Source organism: Rhinoderma darwinii, chromosome 1, assembly GCF_050947455.1.
Source record: "Rhinoderma darwinii isolate aRhiDar2 chromosome 1, aRhiDar2.hap1, whole genome shotgun sequence".
Lineage (NCBI taxonomy): Eukaryota > Metazoa > Chordata > Amphibia > Anura > Rhinodermatidae > Rhinoderma > Rhinoderma darwinii.
The window spans coordinates 666,946,312-666,964,891 of NC_134687.1; the positions used below are offsets into that span (position 1 = coordinate 666,946,312).

The window sequence follows — 18,580 nt, forward strand, 5'->3', positions numbered from 1 at the left end:
TAATCCTTTTGGACACCAGATTGAATGGTATAAAAGATACATCGACGACTTACTGTTTATCTGGTCAGGAGATGTTTCAACCATCCCAAAATTTCTAGATTATATGAATGACAATGCTCACAACCTAAAATTTACACATAGCCATAACAAAACTGACATCGTGTTTTTAGATCTAGAATTAAAAGGATCAGAAGGTCTAATAATTGAATCCAAATCCCATCGTAAACCGACCTCCGCAAACACCATCTTGCATGCAAATAGTAACCACTCGAAAAAAACAATTACAAACATCCCTGTAGGAGAAATGTATAGGGCGAGAAGAAATTGTAGTTCTGATAAACAATTCAAAATTGAACAAAAACAAATATACTCCAGACTAAAAACCAGAGGTTACTCAAATTGGTCACTTGACAGAGCTAATACCATAACTGCGAAATTAGAAAGAAACAATTTACTCCATGATTCCAAAAAATCTAGAGAACCTGATCATTATGTACCCACGTTGATATTACAACAAAGCAACCAATTCTCCGAAATTAAACATATAATAAACAAATACTTACCCATCTTACTAGATGATGACTGCTTACGTTCCATCCTCCAAGAAGGAATCAGAATAGTTGCACGAAAAGCTCCATCACTGGGTAGCTCCCTCTCTCCTTCATTTTTTTCTTCAGATGAGACAAAAACGACCTGGCTAGAAAGCAAAGGCTTCTATAAATGCGGGCACCACCCATGTAAAACATGTACTTATGCTCATCCCAGCAAAACTTTTTCCAATGCAGACAACACAACCACTTTCACAGTACAAAACTATATAAACTGTAATTCAACTGCGGTTATCTATACTATCGAATGCATAGAATGTAAACTGAAATATGTTGGATGCACAAGTAGGAAATTTAAAACCAGAATTTTAGAGCATCTAAGCTATATCCGCAACCAGAATATTGTCAATATCTCCAATGCAGCAAGGCATTTTATATATCAACATAACAGAGCAATCAAATCTTTTCAATGCCAAGCAATTGAGAAAGTACATTTACCTAAAAGAGGGGGAGATTTACTACACAAAATCCATCAACGCGAAGCGTATTGGATTTTTATGTTAAATACCCGTTTTCCTAACGGTCTCAATATAAGAAATGATTTGAGTCTTCACTATTAAACACAATCCCTAATGCGACTTCTGTACTCATTATTAAGTCATACCCAATATATAACTAAAAATTTCCAACTATTCATAGTTTCGCTCAGTTTCACATAAATATGTCATACAAGGGTCACCATCTAAATATGTGATCAATTTCCATAAAATTCGTTTTTTCATTGTTTATTCCAAACATATATTCTTTGTATCTATTTATTTTCTCTGTCAAGGTCTGTACTAATATTTTTAATAATGTATCGTGCATGTTATACATTTATTGCATCTTTACATTTTTTAAAGTCACCACACCTAATATACATATCACTGTGTATATATTTTCCTTTCTCTCTCGTAAAAATCACACAATTTCAAGATATCCCTCACTTTTCATGTGGTATCTATATCTATTACTGACCTTCCGAATAAAAGACAGATATCTCGGTTGCATTATCATGACAGAGTCAATACTGATAACCAAACACTGACATCTAACATGCGTTTTTGTTTATCCCTTATAATTGAATCCTCACAGAAACACAAATCCCTAGATATACAAAGATATTATACCCGAATACAGTTGTTATAATCAATCACTATATAGACTAAATAATGCTCTTCTCTTTACACATATTTTCTTATTGAATTTACCTTCCAACTTGACATCTGCTCCCAACTGCCGCTATATTTCTGGACTGCGTTCCAGGGTTACTATGTACTGTGAAACGCAAACAAAAATAACCACTCAGTAAACCGGAAGCTATGTTCACTGACGAATTAGAGCCAAATATACGTGTGTCACTTTGAATAAAACCATGATACAATATGTCTCTCAAATTAGAACAATTCAACTAATCCCATTATTATGGCTCATTGTGAATTCACAGCTATTTAGCCAATGTGAAAAAATATATATATAGTATCACAATATTGTGAGGTTACGTAACGGAAATTCAAGGGAATGCAATCATTGTTATCAGTAACACCTGCGAACCGGGATATATATCCCAGTCAAACACACCAGAAGGTCAGCATCAGCCATGACTAAGGACGCGTGTAGCGTTTGAAACGCGTAGGCTCTACCTACTACAAGATATCTTTCCCTTACACTACCAGGACTGCACATTCTTTAACTTTCATCCTGGTGATTTTCTCTTTTTTAATAGAAAAAATTTTTCTTCATTAAACTTGGAACATTGTTCCATTTTACTTCACAAATCTACGCTGGATCCAAATCCTTCTGTTTCTACCATTGTCTGTATGTGAGTTGTGGTCCTTTGTGCTATCATGTGTATTGCCACAGCCGGGATGAGGGGACACGGGGGGAGATAATTGGATCTGCCTTGTTTGCTGGTCTGCACCTGAGCTGAATATAACTGTGGTGTCTCCTGATGACCCCCTGTGGAGACTGGACAATGAGGACACTTTATGTCTTGTGGACTTCACCTCTGACTTGTCTGATTGTCCATAGGCCGTAGACACAAACTGTGGTACCTCATTACAGAGTCATTCCTCTCTGCTGAGGGCTCACAATAAACCACACATAATGCACCATCACACCCTCTTTATTAATTCTCTGCCTGGACCAGTCACCAGCAGCCCCCTCGCCCAAATGGGTACGGGTCCCCCCTTGCCCACATGGGTACGGGTCCCCCCTTGCCCACATGGGTACGGGTCCCCCCTTGCCCACATGGGTACGGGTCCCCCCTTGCCCACATGGGTACGGGTCCCCCCTTGCCCACATGGATACGGGTCACCCCTCGCCCACATGGGTACGGGTCACCCCTCGCCCACATGGGTACGGGTCACCCCTCTGGGACCCATACCTCCCATCAATCGGACATTTTACATATATCTAGTAGATAATTGTCGGTGCTGGTCATGTCCCTTTATTCCATGTGGTGGAGGCTCGGAGAACCTGTTTCTGACGTCCCCTGTATGATTTTCTCCTCTTCTCATAAAGACGCCTGCAGTACTACATCCTCCAGTGGATCCATGTTCTCATCCAGAATGTTCCTTCTCCTGAATGACCCACCAACGATGGACAAGGACAGCAATGAGGTGACCACAAGAATATTAAACTTCACCCTGGAGATCATCTACCTTCTGAGCGGAGAGGTAAATGTTTCTATGCTCTTTATTGTATTATGTAACAAGTCACACATAAGAGGAAGAAGCCGGTGTCCTGTATACCATCTACAAGACCTTCCAAGTGACGGGAAGAAGTGAAGATCAGCAAGCAATATGGTCCGTTATGTGTCATGGTTAGAGTAATGAGAATAGTAAGTAGTCACGTTGTAACCAGGAGGAGAAGGAGCACAGGGACCAGGAGGAGAAGGACCAGAGGAACCAGGAGAATCACATGGCCGGAGTCTGTCCTGGAGACGAGGATTTCTACCACTAGTCTGACATCTATATAGAAACATAGAAGATGACGGCAGGAGGAGAATCACATGGCCGGAGTCTGTCCTGGAGATGAGGATTTCTACCACTAGTCTGACCTCTATATAGAAACATAGAAGATGACGCCAGGAGGAGAATCACATGGCCGGAGTCTGTCCTGGAGATGAGGATTTCTACCACTAGTCTGACCTCTATATAGAAACATAGAAGATGACGGCAAGAGGAGAATCACATGGCCGGAGTCTGTCCTGGAGATGAGGATTTCTACCACTAGTCTGACCTCTATATAGAAACATAGAAGATGGCGGCAGGAAGAGAATCACATGGCTGGAGTCTGTCCTGGAGATGAGGATTTCTACCACTAGTCTGACATCTATATAGAAACATAGAAGATGACGGCAGGAGAATCACCTGGCCGGAGTCTGTCCTGGAGATGAGGATTTCTACCACTAGTCTGACCTCTATATAGAAACATAGAAGGTGACCACAGGAACCAGGAGAATCACATGGCCGGAGTCTGTCCTGGAGACAAGGATTTCTACCACTAGTCTGACCTCCTATATATAAACAGAAGATGGCGGCAGGAGGAGAGTCACATGGCCGGTGTCTGTCCTGGGGATGAGGATTTCTACCACTAGTCTGACCTCTATATAGAAACATAGAAGATGACGGCAGGAGGAGAATCACATGGCCGGAGTCTGTCCTAGAGATGAGGATTTCTACCACTAGTCTGACATCTATATAGAAACTGAAGATGACGGCAGGAGGAGAATCACATGTCCGGAGTCTGTCCTGGAGACGCGGATTTCTACCACTAGTCTGACCTCTATATAGAAACATAGAAGATGATGGCAGGAGGAGAATCACATGGCTGGAGTCTGTCCTGGAGATGAGGATTTCTACCACTAGTCTGACATCTATATAGAAACATAGAAGATGACGGCAGGAGGAGAATCACATGGCCGGAGTCTGTCCTGGAGACGAGGATTTCTACCACTAGTCTGACCTCTATATAGAAACATAGAAGATGGCGGCAGGAGGAGAATCACATGGCCGGAGTCTGTCCTGGAGACGAGGATTTCTACCACTAGTCTGACATCTATATAGAAACATAGAAGGTGACGGCAGGAGGAGAATCACATGGCCGGAGTCTGTCCTGGAGACGAGGATTTCTACCACTAGTCTGACCTCTATATAGAAACATAGAAGATGACGGCAGGAGGATAATCACATGGCCGGAGTCTGTCCTGGAGATGACGATTTCTACCACTAGTCTGACCTCTATATAGAAACATAGAAGATGACTTCACCTGGTCCATCTAGTTGACTTTTATATCATTTCCTTCTTGTATCTCTGAGGATAGATCTAGGATTACACCGAGCAGGTTTACATTTCTGATCTTGCACCACATTAATGTCAGATTGTTCCCTCGCGTTCTTGTGTTTTAGTTTCTTTCCTCCTGTAACATATAAAGTTTTCCATCACGTCACATTTTCCTTTGTTAAACAAATGAAGTTCTTTAAGTATCTCTCTCTCTCTCTCTCCATACACAGGATTACACAATAGTGAATAATACATCGGGTGACTGTGTGGCCGCCAGCAGTCATGAGTCAGGAGGGCGGAGCAGGAGCCGGACCCCCATCACAGAGCCCCCTCCTCACTCCCGGATACATGATAAGAACAATATGCAGAAGATCCTAGAACTTCTCCACAAGATGACTGAGCTGCTGACTGGAGAGGTGACGCTGCTGGGAATGCTGGGAAATTATACAGTATCAGCACTGGAGGAGTCTGGGTAATGACCGTATCATTGTGTGTGTTAGGTTCCTATAAGGTGTCAGGACGTCGCTGTCTATTTCTCCATAGAGGAGTGGGAGTATGTAGAAGAGCACAAGGATCTGTACGAGGAGGTCATGATGGAGGACCACCGGCCGTGCACATCACAAGGTAAAACTATATATATATTTATTTTAACCCCTTAAATAATACCTGTAATTTCAAGTGACTTTACAGAATAATCTACTATGTGTGTGTGTGTGTGTGTGTGTGTGTGTGTGTGTGTGTGTGTGTGTGTGTGTGTGTGTGTGTGTACATGAGTAATCCCACAAAACGAAAAGATTCCACAGCACTGGACTGCAAGTGGGTGCACGCCTCAATAAGACCTGGTCCGCCGTCCTGGATATCAAGCAGACAAAGAATGGACAGAGGCGGCACTTCCAAAAAGAGCAAGAGCTATTTATTCACCCATGCAACGTTTCAGTCCAACTGGACTTTTTTCAAGCATAAAAAAAGTCCACTATTTCTGTCTATTATATAACTTCTGTAATTCATTTATCAGGTTTCCCCTCTGTAATCTCTATTTCTAATTGTCATTTGTCCATGAACTCTAGATGTCCCCCTGCACATCACATACAGGGAAGGGGAGATACTGCTCCTCTATCAGTAGCACACCCTCAGAAGCAGCACGGAGGATATAGTATAGCTGTGACTCAAGCACCGGGTGAAGATAATAAAACTTTACCAGGAGAAGTATCCGCATGTAGTACATTATACAGCAGTAATGAGCAGTGTAGCTGTGACTCCCAGCACTGGGGTGAGAGAGAGCACTTACTGGCAGCAGCATGGAGGACATTATACAGCAGTGATGAGCAGTGTAGCTGTGACTCCCAGTACTGGGGTGAGAGAGAACACTTACTGGAAGCAGCTTGGAGATCATTATATAGCAGTGATGAGCAGTGTAGCTGTGACTCCCAGCACTGGGGGGAAAGAGAACACTTACTGGAAGTAGCATGGAGGACATTATACAGCAGTGATGAGCAGTGTAGCGGTAACACCCAGCACTGGGGTGAGAGAGAACACTTACTGGAAGCAGCATGGATGATATTCTACAGCAGTGTAGCTGTGACTCCCAACACTGGGGTGAGCGAGAGCACTTACTGGAAGCAGCATGGAGGACATTATACAGCAGTGATGAGCAGTCTAGCAGTGACTCCCAGCACTGGGGTGAGAGAGAGCACTTACTGGAAGCAGCATGGAGGATTTTATACAGCAGTAATGAGCAGTGTAGCTGTGACTCTCCGCACTGTGGTGAGATAGTAAAATATTGCTGCTTTTAGTAATGTAACACAATTGTGGACACCATGTAACTGTCTTTTTTGAGGAGGCCTGTGAGTCTGCCACTAGTTCCCCCATCCTTTATAGTTGGAGTATTTGCTGGAAGCGTTCAATGATTTTTGGGAGGCATGAGTTTTTCCTTAGGGTATTATAGTCCTGGCTGCTATTAACAGGAATCTGAGAAGACTCTTAGAAGCCATAAAGGAATTATAGATCACAGTAAAACTGCCGGATCATTAGAGATGGAAAACCCATGCTCTTACCAATCATCGCCACCACTTTAGTCTATAAGCCTTTATGGGGGGGAAACACTCCCACCATATGTGCGGCATTACCCCACAGGCCTGGCAGCATTGATCTGAGACCGCTGGATACAGTAAAAGTAGCACCACCGACACCCTGTACCTGCGGGATAACATTTTGTCGTTTTGTCTCTTGAGCTTTGCAGGATGTGAGAATTTATGGCAGAGTGAAGGATTTTGTCCCATCAGCTGAGGGAATATATGGTTGAGTTTTTTGTTTTTTTCCCAACAAGAGAGAAATGTAGGGGATATAGCAGAATTTAGTGATAAAACATTTATAATGGAAATTACTTTGGGAGGGTGTCCTAGATGCAAAACTTCTCATAAGGAGTCCGAGAACATGCATTTTCAAACGAGGTTTTTTGGCATCGTAGAAATGTCTCGTATTCCGATCATTTCCTGGACCATCGTAGGAATGTCTCGTATGAAGGTATTCCAATCACTTCCTGGACCATCGTAGAAATGTCTCGTATGAAGGTATTCCAATCACTTCCCGGATGATCGTAGAAATGTCTGGTATGAAGGTATTCCAATAATTTCCTGGACCATCGTAGAAATGTCTCGTATGAAGGTATTCCAATAATTTCCTGGACCATTGTAGAAATGTCTCGTATGAAGGTATTCCAATCATTTCCCGGACCATCGTAGATATGTCTCGTATGAAGGTATTCCAATCATTTCCTGCACGATCGTAGAAATGTCTCGTATGAAGGTATTCCAATTATTTCCTGGACCATCGTAGAAATGTCTCGTATGAAGGTATTCCAATCATTTCCTGGACCATCGTAGAAATGTCTCGTATGAAGGTATTCCAATCATTTCCTGGACGATCGTAGAAATGTCTCGTATGAAGGTATTCCAATAATTTCCTGGGCGATCGTAGAAATGTCTCGTATGAAGGTATTCCAATCATTTCCTGGACCATCGTAGAAATGACTCGTATGAAGGTATTCCAATCATTTCCTGGACGATGGTAGAAATGTCTCATATGAAGGTATTCCAATCATTTCCAGGACGATCGGTCAGACTCCGGCACTAGAAACGCATACGGTTTCAGTCTAGACATCTCAGAAGAGCGAAGGCAGGCACGTTGGACAGTGATCGAAATGACGTGGTCAGGCCTGAAGGAAATGCCAGATTTCCAGAGACAAGGGGTAGAGGGCCATCCATTGAAAAGAGGCTTGTTTAACGCCTTAAGGACGCAGCCTTGTTTTGGCCTTAAGGCTCAGAGCCCATTTTTAAAATCTGACATATTTCACTTTATGTGGTAATAACGTTGGAATGCTTAAACCTACCCAAGCGATTCTGAGATTGTTTTCTCGTGACACATTGGGCTTCATGTTCGTGGTAAAATTTGGTCGATATATTCAGTGTTTATTGGTGAAAAATTGCAAAATTTAGAGAAAATTTTGAAAAAATAGCATTTTTCTGAATTTAAATGCATCTGCTTGTAAAACAGATGGTTATACCACCCTAAATAGTTACTAGTTCACATTTCCCATATGTCTACTTTGGATTGGCATAGTTTTTTGAACATTCTTTTATTTTTCTTGGACGTTACAAGACTTAGAACATAAACAGCAATTTCTCATATTTTTAAGAAAATTTCAAAAGCCTTTTTTTTAAGGTACCTCTTGAGTTCTGAAGTGGCTTTGAGGGGCCTCTGTATTGGAAACCCTGATAAAACACCCCATTTTAAAAACTAGACCCCTCAAAGAATTCAAAACAGCATTTAGAAAGTTTTTTAACCCTTCAGGCATTTCACTGAAATTAAAGCAAAGTGGAGGTGAAATTTGCAAATTTCATTTTTCTTGCTGAATTTCAATTTTATTCCATTTTTTTTCTGTAACACAGACGGTTTTACCAGAGAAACACTACTAAATATGTATTGTCCAGATTCTGAAGTTTTTAGAAATGTCCCACATGTGTCTCTAGTGGCTCGTGGAATAAAACACAAGCCCTAGAAGCAAAGAAGCACCTCGTGCATTTTGAGTCCTCTTTTTTTATTAGAATATATTTTAGGCAGCATGCCAGGTTTGAAGAGGTGTTGAGGTGCCAAAACAGTAGGAATCCTCCAATAGTGACCCCATTTTGGAAACTACGCCCCTCAAGGAATTCATTTATGGTTGTTGTTACCATTTTGACCACACAGTTTTTTCACAGCACGTATTTGAATTGGGCTGTGAAATGAAAATAATTTCATTTTTTCCAATAAAATGTCATTTGTGATCAAAATTTCTTATTTTCACAGGGAACAAAATACCCCATTGTGTTGCCCAATTTGTCCTTAGTGTGGCAATACCCCATTTGTGGTGATAAACTGCCGTTTGGGCCCATGGGAGGGCTCAGAAGGAAAGGAGCGCTGTGTGTTTGTTGGCGTCCAGATTTTGCTGGATTGGTTTTCGGGTTCCGTGTCGCATTTGCAGAGCCCCAGAGGTATCAAAGCAATGGAAACCCACCAGAAGTGACCCCATTTTGGAAACTACATCCCTCAAGGAATTCATTTATGGGTGTTGTGACCATTTTGACCCCATAGTTTTTTCACAGAACTTATTTGAATTGGGCTGGGAATTAAAACAAAATTTTTTTCAAATAATATGTAGTTTTGGCTGAAATTTTTTTATTTCCACAAGAAACAAAATACCCCATTTTGTTGCGCAATTTGTTCTGAGTGCCACAATACCCCATTTGTGGTGAAAAACTGCCGTTTGGGCCCATGGGAGGGCTCAGAAGGAAAGGAACACCATTTGGCCTACTGGGGATTTTCTAGTGCGAAGTCATGTATGCAGAAGCCCCTGAGGTAGCAGTACAGTTGAAACCCGCAAGAAGTGACCCTGTTTTAAAAACGACACCCTTAAGGCATTCATCTAGAGGTGTAGTGAGCATTTTGACCGGAGACCTGCACCCCATAAACTGTAATGTGGGTTCTCCCGGGTATGGCAATACCCTACATGTGGCTGTTATCAGCTGCCTGGGCACACAGCAGGGCCCAGAGGGGAAAGACGAGGGGGGATAAGCTGTGCGGAGTGCATCAGGGTAAGTAAAATTGGGGTAAATTATAAACCAAGGGATGTATGATAAATTTTAAAACACTCTTTCATACAGAGCTCTGGTTATTCGGGACACGCGTCACATTGATATATTGTGTCCTCCCTTATCGCCCTCTTATAGCAGACTTTGCACCTCTTTTGACTTTTTCCCTTCTTGCCAGTTTGGGGAACTTCTCCTGGAAAGTGTTGCCGCCCTGTTACGATGCGTGTGGCCTCTCTTCCAGAAGTACTGGGTGCCCCCCCTTCTTGGTCCCTAAAGATTAGGTTCTTGATGATCACCTATTGAAATTCCAGGAAAGTTCCCCTCTGGCCTGCACATCGATGTAGCACGTACGTGTTGTACAATGCCATCTGTATGAGGTGCCCAGCCAGCTTCTTATACCTCACCGCATGGCGCTTCAGGACTTGATCTGACAAGTCCACCCCTCCCATGTACCTATTGTAGTCCAGGATGCAGTCTGGTTTGGGGGTGGCTTTTCCTTCATATATCCTGAATCTGTAGGTATACCCTGATGCACTCTCGCACAGCTTATACATCTTCACGCCATACCTTGCCCTCTCACCCGGCAGGTACTCGCGGAATTGAACCCTCCCTTTAAAATCTACCAAGGACTCATCAATAGAAATACACTTCTCGGGGGTCAATGCTGGGAAAACTGGGCACTGAAACGGTCTAATAGGGGTCTCCGTTTATACAAACGGTCAAAACTGGGGTCTTCTCGGGGTGGAGGGGGGGGGCACGGCTCATCAGTATAATGTAAGAAGCGAAGTATTGCCTCATTTATTATTTTTTTTAGGTTACAGTTCAGTTCTGAAGTTGCTTAGAGGGGCCCATATATTAGAAACCCCCATCAAACACCCCATTTTAGAAACTAGACCCCTCAAAGTATTCACAACAGCATTTAGAAAGTTTCTGAACCTTTTAGGTGTTTCATTTAGAGCAAAGTAGAGGTGAAATGTACATTTTTTTTTTTTTGTCAGAAAATCCTCTTTACACCATTTTTTCCTATAACACAAAAGGTTTTACCCGAGAAACGCAACTTCATACTTATCGCCCAGATTCTGCAGTTTAGAGAAATATCCCACATGTGGCCCTAGTGTGATAATGGACTGAAGCCCCGGCCTCCGAAGCAAAGGAGCACCTGGTGGATTTTGAGGCCTCTTTTTTTATTAGGCACCATGTCCGGTTTGAGGAGGTCTTGTGGTGCCAAAACAGTGGAAACCCCCCAAAAGTGACCCCAATTTGGAAACTAGACCCCTTGAGAATCCATTGTAGTTTTCTTGGGGTGCATGCGGCTTTTTGATCAGTTTTTATTCTATTTTTAGGTGGCGTGGTGACTAAAAAACAGCAATTCTACTATTGTTTTTTTATTCTATTTTTTTTACAGCGTTCACCGTGCGCTATAAATGACATATTCACTTTATTCTGCGGGGCGATACGATTACGGCGATACCAGATGTTTATAGTTATTACAGCGTTCACCGTGCGCTATAAATGACATATTCACGTTATTCTGCGGGTGATACGATTACGGCGATACCAGATGTTTATAGTTATTACAGCGTTCACCGTGCGCTATAAATGACATATTCACGTTATTCTGCGGTGATGTGATTACGGTGATACCAGATGTTTATAGTTATTACAGCGTTCACCGTGTGCTATAAATGACATTTTCACGTTATTCTGCGGTGATATGATTACGGTGATATCAGGTGTATATAGTTATTACAGCGTTCACCGTGCGCTATAAATGACATATTCACGTTATTCTGCGGGGCGATACGATTATAGCGATACCAGATGTTTATAGTTTTTTATGTCTTATGGCGTTTGCACTATAAAATACGTTTGGTAAAAAATCATTCAATTTTGGTGTTACCTTATTCTAAGCGCCAGAACTTTTTTATTTTTCAATCAATAAAGCCGTGTGAGGACTTATTTTTTGCGTAACGAACAGGACCATTTTTAGGTACATGCGACTTTTTGATCTCTTTTTATTCCATTTTTTGGGAGGTGAAGTGACCAAACAAATGTGATTCTGGTACGGTTTATTATTTTCTTTTACGGCGTTCACCGTGCGGGATAAATAACGAAATAATTTTGTAGTTCAGGCCGTTACGGACGCGGCGATACCAATTATGTATAGTTTATTTGTTTATCTATTTTTATTAATAATAAATGACTGATAAGGGAAAAAGGGGGATTTTTACTTTTAAAACTTTTATTTTCTTATTTTTACACAACTTTTTTTTAACTTTATTACTTTGTCCCATTAGGGGACTTGAGGGCAGGAGGCCCTGATCGCTATTCTAATACACTGCACTAAATGCGTAGTGCAGTGTATTAGAACTGTCAGCTACTCACTGACCGCAAGCATAGTGGGTCCTGACTAGGGCATAGCCGGACGTCATTGTTTGGTGTCCGGTTGCCATAGTCACCATCGCCGGCCGCTATCGTGTAGCAGGCCAGCGATGGCAGCTTAACCCCTAAAAAGCCGCAATCTCTATAGAACGCGGCTTTTAAGGGGTTAATCAGCGGGGACACAGCGATCGGTCCCCGCTCTAGGAGCTGTGACAGCTGCTGTACAAGACAGCAGCTGTCACAGCTCCTGTATGTGTCGGGAGGACGGCCGAAACGGCCGTTACTCCCGAGACATACTATTAGGTCATGGAGCGCGAACGATACAGCTGCCATGACCTAATAGTACGTCCAGGAGCGGGAAGGGGTTAAGATGAAGAAGAATTACATGTACGCACCCAAATCGTTTGCTATAAAGGGAAGTGATGAATTGTGACATACTGTCCAAGTCGCTTTGCTAGTCCAAGGGATCACAGTTAAAGGAACCTGTCAAATTGGAGCTTCTAAGCCAACCCAAAGCTTGGACTGTTCATGGAGGGACCAGTCAATAACTAAATCTCAAGGAGAGCTTTAAGTCTCCACAACGCATCGGGTACCCTACATGCACTGTATAAGGTCATCTAATACCTTCAAGAGAAGGAGGTACCTGGCTTTTGTTGGGCACACACACATTTGCTTTAGTAAAGATGCGATCTTTAATCTCGCATTGGAATAAGAAATAATGCACATTGTCCTATTCAGGAGTCCAGTGTATAGTACTATTATATTCAAGAGTACAGTGTATAGTACTATTATATTCAAGAGTACAGTGTATAGTACTATTATATTCAAGAGTACAGTGTATAGTACTATTATATTCAGGAGTACAGTGTATAGTACTATTATATTCAGGAGTACAGTGTATAGTACTATTATATTCAGGAGCACAGTGTATAGTACTATTATATTCAGGAGCGCAGTTTATAGTACTATTATATTCAGGAGTACAGTGTATAGTGCTATTATATTCAGGAGTGCAGTGTATAGTACTATTATATTCAGGAGCGCAGTTTATAGTACTATTATATTCAGGAGCACAGTGTAGAATACTATTATATTCAGGAGCGCAGTGTAGAATACTATTATATTCAGGAGCACAGTGTATAGTACTAGTATATTCAGGAGCGCAGTGTATAGTACTATTATATTCAGGAGTGCAGTGTATAGTACTATTATATTCAGGAGAGCAGTGTATAGTACTATTATATTCATGAGCGCAGTGTATAGTACTATTATATTCAGGAGCACAGTGTATAGTACTATTATATTCAAGAGTACAGTGTATAGTACTATTATATTCAGGAGTACAGTGTATAGTACTATTATATTCAGGAGTACAGTGTATAGTACTATTATATTCAGGAGTACAGTGTATAGTACTATTATATTCAGGAGCGCAGTGTATAGTACTATTATATTCAGGAGCACAGTGTATAGTACTATTATATTAGGAGCGCAGTGTATAGTACTATTATATTCAGGAGTACAGTGTATAGTACTATTATATTCAGGAGTACAGTGTATAGTACTATTATATTCAGGAGTGCAGTGTATAGTACTATTATATTCAGGAGTACAGTGTATAGCACTATTATATTCAGGAGCACAGTGTATAGTACTATTATATTCAGGAGCACAGTGTATAGTACTATTATATTCAGGAGTACAGTGTATAGTACTAGTATATTCAGGAGTACAGTGTATAGTACTATTATATTCAGGAGCACAGTGTATAGTACTATTATATTCAGGAGCAGTGTATAGTACTATTATATTCAGGAGTACAGTGTATAGTGCTATTATATTCAGGAGTACAGTGTATAGTACTATTATATTCAGGAGCACAGTGTATAGTACTATTCTATTCAGAAGCACAGTGTATAGTACTATTATATTCAGGAGAGCAGTGTATAGTACTATTATATTCAGGAGTGCAGTGTATAGTACTAGTATATTCAGGAGTACAGTGTATAGTACTATTATATTCAGGAGTGCAGTGTATAGTACTATTATATTCAGGAGCGCAGTGTATAGTACTATTATATTCAGGAGCGCAGTGTATAGTACTATTATATTCAGGAGCGCAGTGTATAGTACTATTATATTCAGGAGCGCAGTGTATAGTACTATTATATTCAGGAGCGCAGTGTATAGTACTATTTTATATTCAGGAGTACAGTGTATAGTACTATTATATTCAGGAGTGCAGTGTATAGCACTATTATATTCAGGAGCGCAGTGTATAGTACTATTATATTCAGGAGCGCAGTGTATAGTACTATTATATTCAGGAGCACAGTGTATAGTACTATTATATTCAGGAGTGCAGTGTATAGTACTATTATATTCAGGAGTACAGTGTAGAATACTATTATATTCAGGAGCACAGTGTATAGTACTATTATATTCAGGAGTACAGTGTATAGTACTATTATATTCAGGAGTGCAGTGTATAGTACTATTATATTCAGGAGTGCAGTGTATAGTACTATTATATTCAGGAGTACAGTGTATAGTACTATTATATTCAGGAGTACAGTGTATAGTACTATTATATTCAGGAGTGCAGTGTATAGTACTATTATATTCAGGAGTACAGTGTATAGTACTATTATATTTAGGAGCACAGTGTATAGTACTATTATATTCAGGAGCACAGTGTATAGTACTATTATATTCAGGAGTGCAGTGTATAGTACTATTATATTCAGGAGTACAGTGTATAGTACTATTATATTCAGGAGTACAGTGTATAGTACTATTATATTCAGGAGTGCAGTGTATAGTACTATTATATTCACGAGTGCAGTGTATAGTACTATTATATTCAGGAGCGCAGTGTATAGTACTATTATATTCAGGAGCGCAGTGTATAGTACTATTATATTCAGGAGCGCAGTGTATAGTACTATTATATTCAGGAGCGCAGTGTATAGTACTATTATATTCAGGAGCGCAGTGTATAGTACTATTATATTCAGGAGTGCAGTGTATAGTACTATTATATTCAGGAGCGCAGTGTATAGTACTATTATATTCAGGAGTGCAGTGTATAGTACTATTATATTCCGGAGTACAGTGTATAGTACTATTATATTCCGGAGTGCAGTGTATAGTACTATTATATTCAGGAGCGCAGCGTATAGTACTATTATATTCAGGAGTACAGTGTATAGTACTATTATATTCAGGAGTGCAGTGTATAGTACTATTATATTCAGGAGTGCAGTGTATAGTACTATTATATTCAGGAGTGCAGTGTATAGTACTATTATATTCAGGAGAGCAGTGTATAGTACTATTATATTCAGGAGCGCAGTGTATAGTACTATTATATTCAGGAGCGCAGTGTATGATACATATGTACGCCGGCCCCCCCCCCTCGTCCACATGGGTACGGGTCACCCCTCTGGGACCCGGACCTCATCAATCAGTCGTTTATGATATATCCTGCAGATAATTGTCGGTGCTGGTCATGCCCCTTTATTCCATGTGGTGGAGGCTCGGAGAACCGGTTTCTCTCAATAAGTCGTCCCCTCTGATTCTCTTCTCATAAAGACGCCTGCAGTACTACAACCTCCAGTGGATCCATGTTCTCATCCAGAATGTTCCTTCTCCTGAATGACCCACCAACGATGGACAAGGACAGCAATGAGATGACCACGAGAATATTAAACTTCTCCCTGGAGATCATCTACCTGCTGAGCGGAGAGGTAAACGTTTCTATATTTCTATGTTCTTTATTGTGTTATGTAACAAGTCACACATAAGAGGAAGAATCCAGTGTCCTGTATACCATCTACGAGACCTTCCAAGTGACGGGAAGAAGTGAAGATCACCCAGCAATATGGTCAGTTATGTGTCATGGTAATACTAGTGTAGAGTAATGAGAATAGTAAGTAGTCACGTTGTAACCAGGAGGAGAAGGACCACCGGAACCAGGAGGAGAAGGACCAGAGGAACCAGGAGAATCACATGGCCGGAGTCTGTCCTGGAGACGAGGATTTCTACCACTAGTCTGACATCTATATAGAAACATAGAAGATGACGGCAGGAGGAGAATCACATGGCCGGAGTCTGTCCTGGAGACGAGGATTTCTACTACTAGTCTGACATCTATCTAGAAACATAGAAGATGACGGAAGGAGGAGAATCACATGGTCCATTTACTGTTGGTTTTCCAAACACATCTGCTGTAAGTTTGTACCGAGCATCTAATTAGTCAGTGGAATAAAAAAATGTTTTGATTTACCCCCACTCAGGCAGATTGTGCCCTCGTGTTCTTGTGTTGTAGTTTCATTCCTCCTGTAACATATAAAGGTTTCCATCATGTCCCATTTTCCTTAAGTTCAACAAAAGAAGTTCTTTAAGTGTCTCTCTCTTTCTTTCCATACACAGGAATACACAATAGTGAAGAAGACATCAGGTGACTGTGTAGCCCCCAGAAGTCATGAGTCGGGGGGATGGAGCAGGAACCGGAACCCCATCATAGAGCTCCCTCCTCACTCCCGGATACATGAGAAGAACAATAAGCATAAGATCCTAGAACTTCTCCACAAGAAGACTGAGCTGCTGACTGGGGAGGTGACACTGCTGGGAAATTATAAAGTATCAGCACTGGGGGAGTCTTGGTAATGACAGTATCATTGTGTCTGTCAGGTTCCTATAAGGCGTCAGGACGTCGCTGTCTATTTCTCGATGGAGGAGTGGGAGTATGTAGAAGAACACAAGGATCTGTACAAGGAGGTCATGATGGAGGACCACCGGCCGCGCACATCACAAGGTAAACGATCTATAAATAATATCTGAACACTTACTGGAAGCAGCATGGAGGACATTATACTACATTGTTGAGCAGTGTAGCTGTGACTCCCAGCACTGGGGTGAGAGCACTTACTGGAAGCAGCATGGAGGACATTATACAGCAGTGATGAGCAGTGTAGCTGTGACTCCCAGCACTGGGGTGAGAGAGCATTTACTGGAAGCAGCATGGAGGACATTATACAGCAGTGATGAGCAGTGTAGCTGTGTCTTGCATCACTGGGTTGAGAGAGAACACTTACTGGAAGCAGCATGGAGGACATTATATAGCAGTGTAGCTATGACTCCCAGCACTGGGGTGAGAGAGAACACTTACTGGTAACCGCATGGAGGACATTATACAGCAGTGATGAGCAGTGTAGCTGCTACTCCTAGCACTGGGCTGAGAGAACACTTACTGGAAGCAGCATGGAGGATCTTATACAGCAGTGTAGCTGTGACTCCCAGCACTGGGGTGAGAGAGAGCAGTTACTGCAAGCAGCATGGAGGACATTATACAGCAGTGATGAACAGTGTAGCTGTGACTCCTAGCACTGGGGTGAGAGCACTTACTGAAAGCAGCATGGAAGACATTCTACAGCAGTGATGAGCAGTGTAGCTGTGACTCCCAGCCCTGGGGTGAGAGAGAACACTTATTGGAAGCAGCATGGAGGACATTATACAGCAGTGTAGCTGTGACTCCCAGCACTGGGCTGAGAGAGAACACTTACTGGAAGCAGCATGGAGGACATTATAAAGCAGTGATGAGCAGTGTAGCTGTGACTCCCAGCACTGGGGTGAGATAGTAGAAGTTTGCTGTTTTTAGTAATGTTGTAAATTTTTCTGTAATATGATTTATTATATAGTTTCTTATCTTCGCTTGCACTATTACTTATTGGGAAATTTTAAATGACAATTACTCTTTTTATCCCCTTCCCGACCTTTGAGGTATACATACATCTTAGCCGGGTAGAGGGCAATAGGAGCGGGCTTACGGGTTTAGCCTGCACTATATTACGTGGGTGTGCACGTCACTGTAACAAGCTGGATCCCGCTCGTTTAACCCCTTAGATGCCGAGGTCAAATGCGATTGTGGCATCTAAGCCATTAGAGGAGGGGCGATTGCTGAGTGACAATGGCTCTCATGGCAGCCTGGGGGCCAAATGGTGGCCCCCAGGTCTGCCTTCTTGGTGCCCTGCCAGAGTTATGATATACTGCAATACATTAGTTCAAGTACCTTAGAGGGGCTAATAAAAAAAAAAAAAAAGTGAAGAAACTTAAAGTGATTTTTGATGTACAAAAAAAATATTAAAAGTTCAAAAAGCCGTCGTTTTCCCCTGAAGCATTGTGGGATAAAAAGGA

The 18,580-nt window shown here is 41.6% G+C and overlaps 1 protein-coding gene across 1 annotated transcript in view; it reads left to right on the forward strand.

Moving 5' to 3' along the window:
• The window catches only part of LOC142664829 (uncharacterized), a 45,480-nt gene that overhangs the window by 13,718 nt on the left and 13,182 nt on the right, over nt 1-18,580 (forward strand). Inside the window, exons 2-7 of the mRNA XM_075844195.1 lie at nt 3,111-3,265; nt 5,105-5,290; nt 5,375-5,498; nt 15,977-16,131; nt 16,817-17,002; nt 17,078-17,201. Coding sequence (XP_075700310.1) covers nt 3,143-3,265; nt 5,105-5,290; nt 5,375-5,498; nt 15,977-16,131; nt 16,817-17,002; nt 17,078-17,201 — 898 coding nt within the window. The 5' untranslated portion in view covers nt 3,111-3,142. The remainder of the gene's footprint in view (nt 1-3,110; nt 3,266-5,104; nt 5,291-5,374; nt 5,499-15,976; nt 16,132-16,816; nt 17,003-17,077; nt 17,202-18,580) is intronic.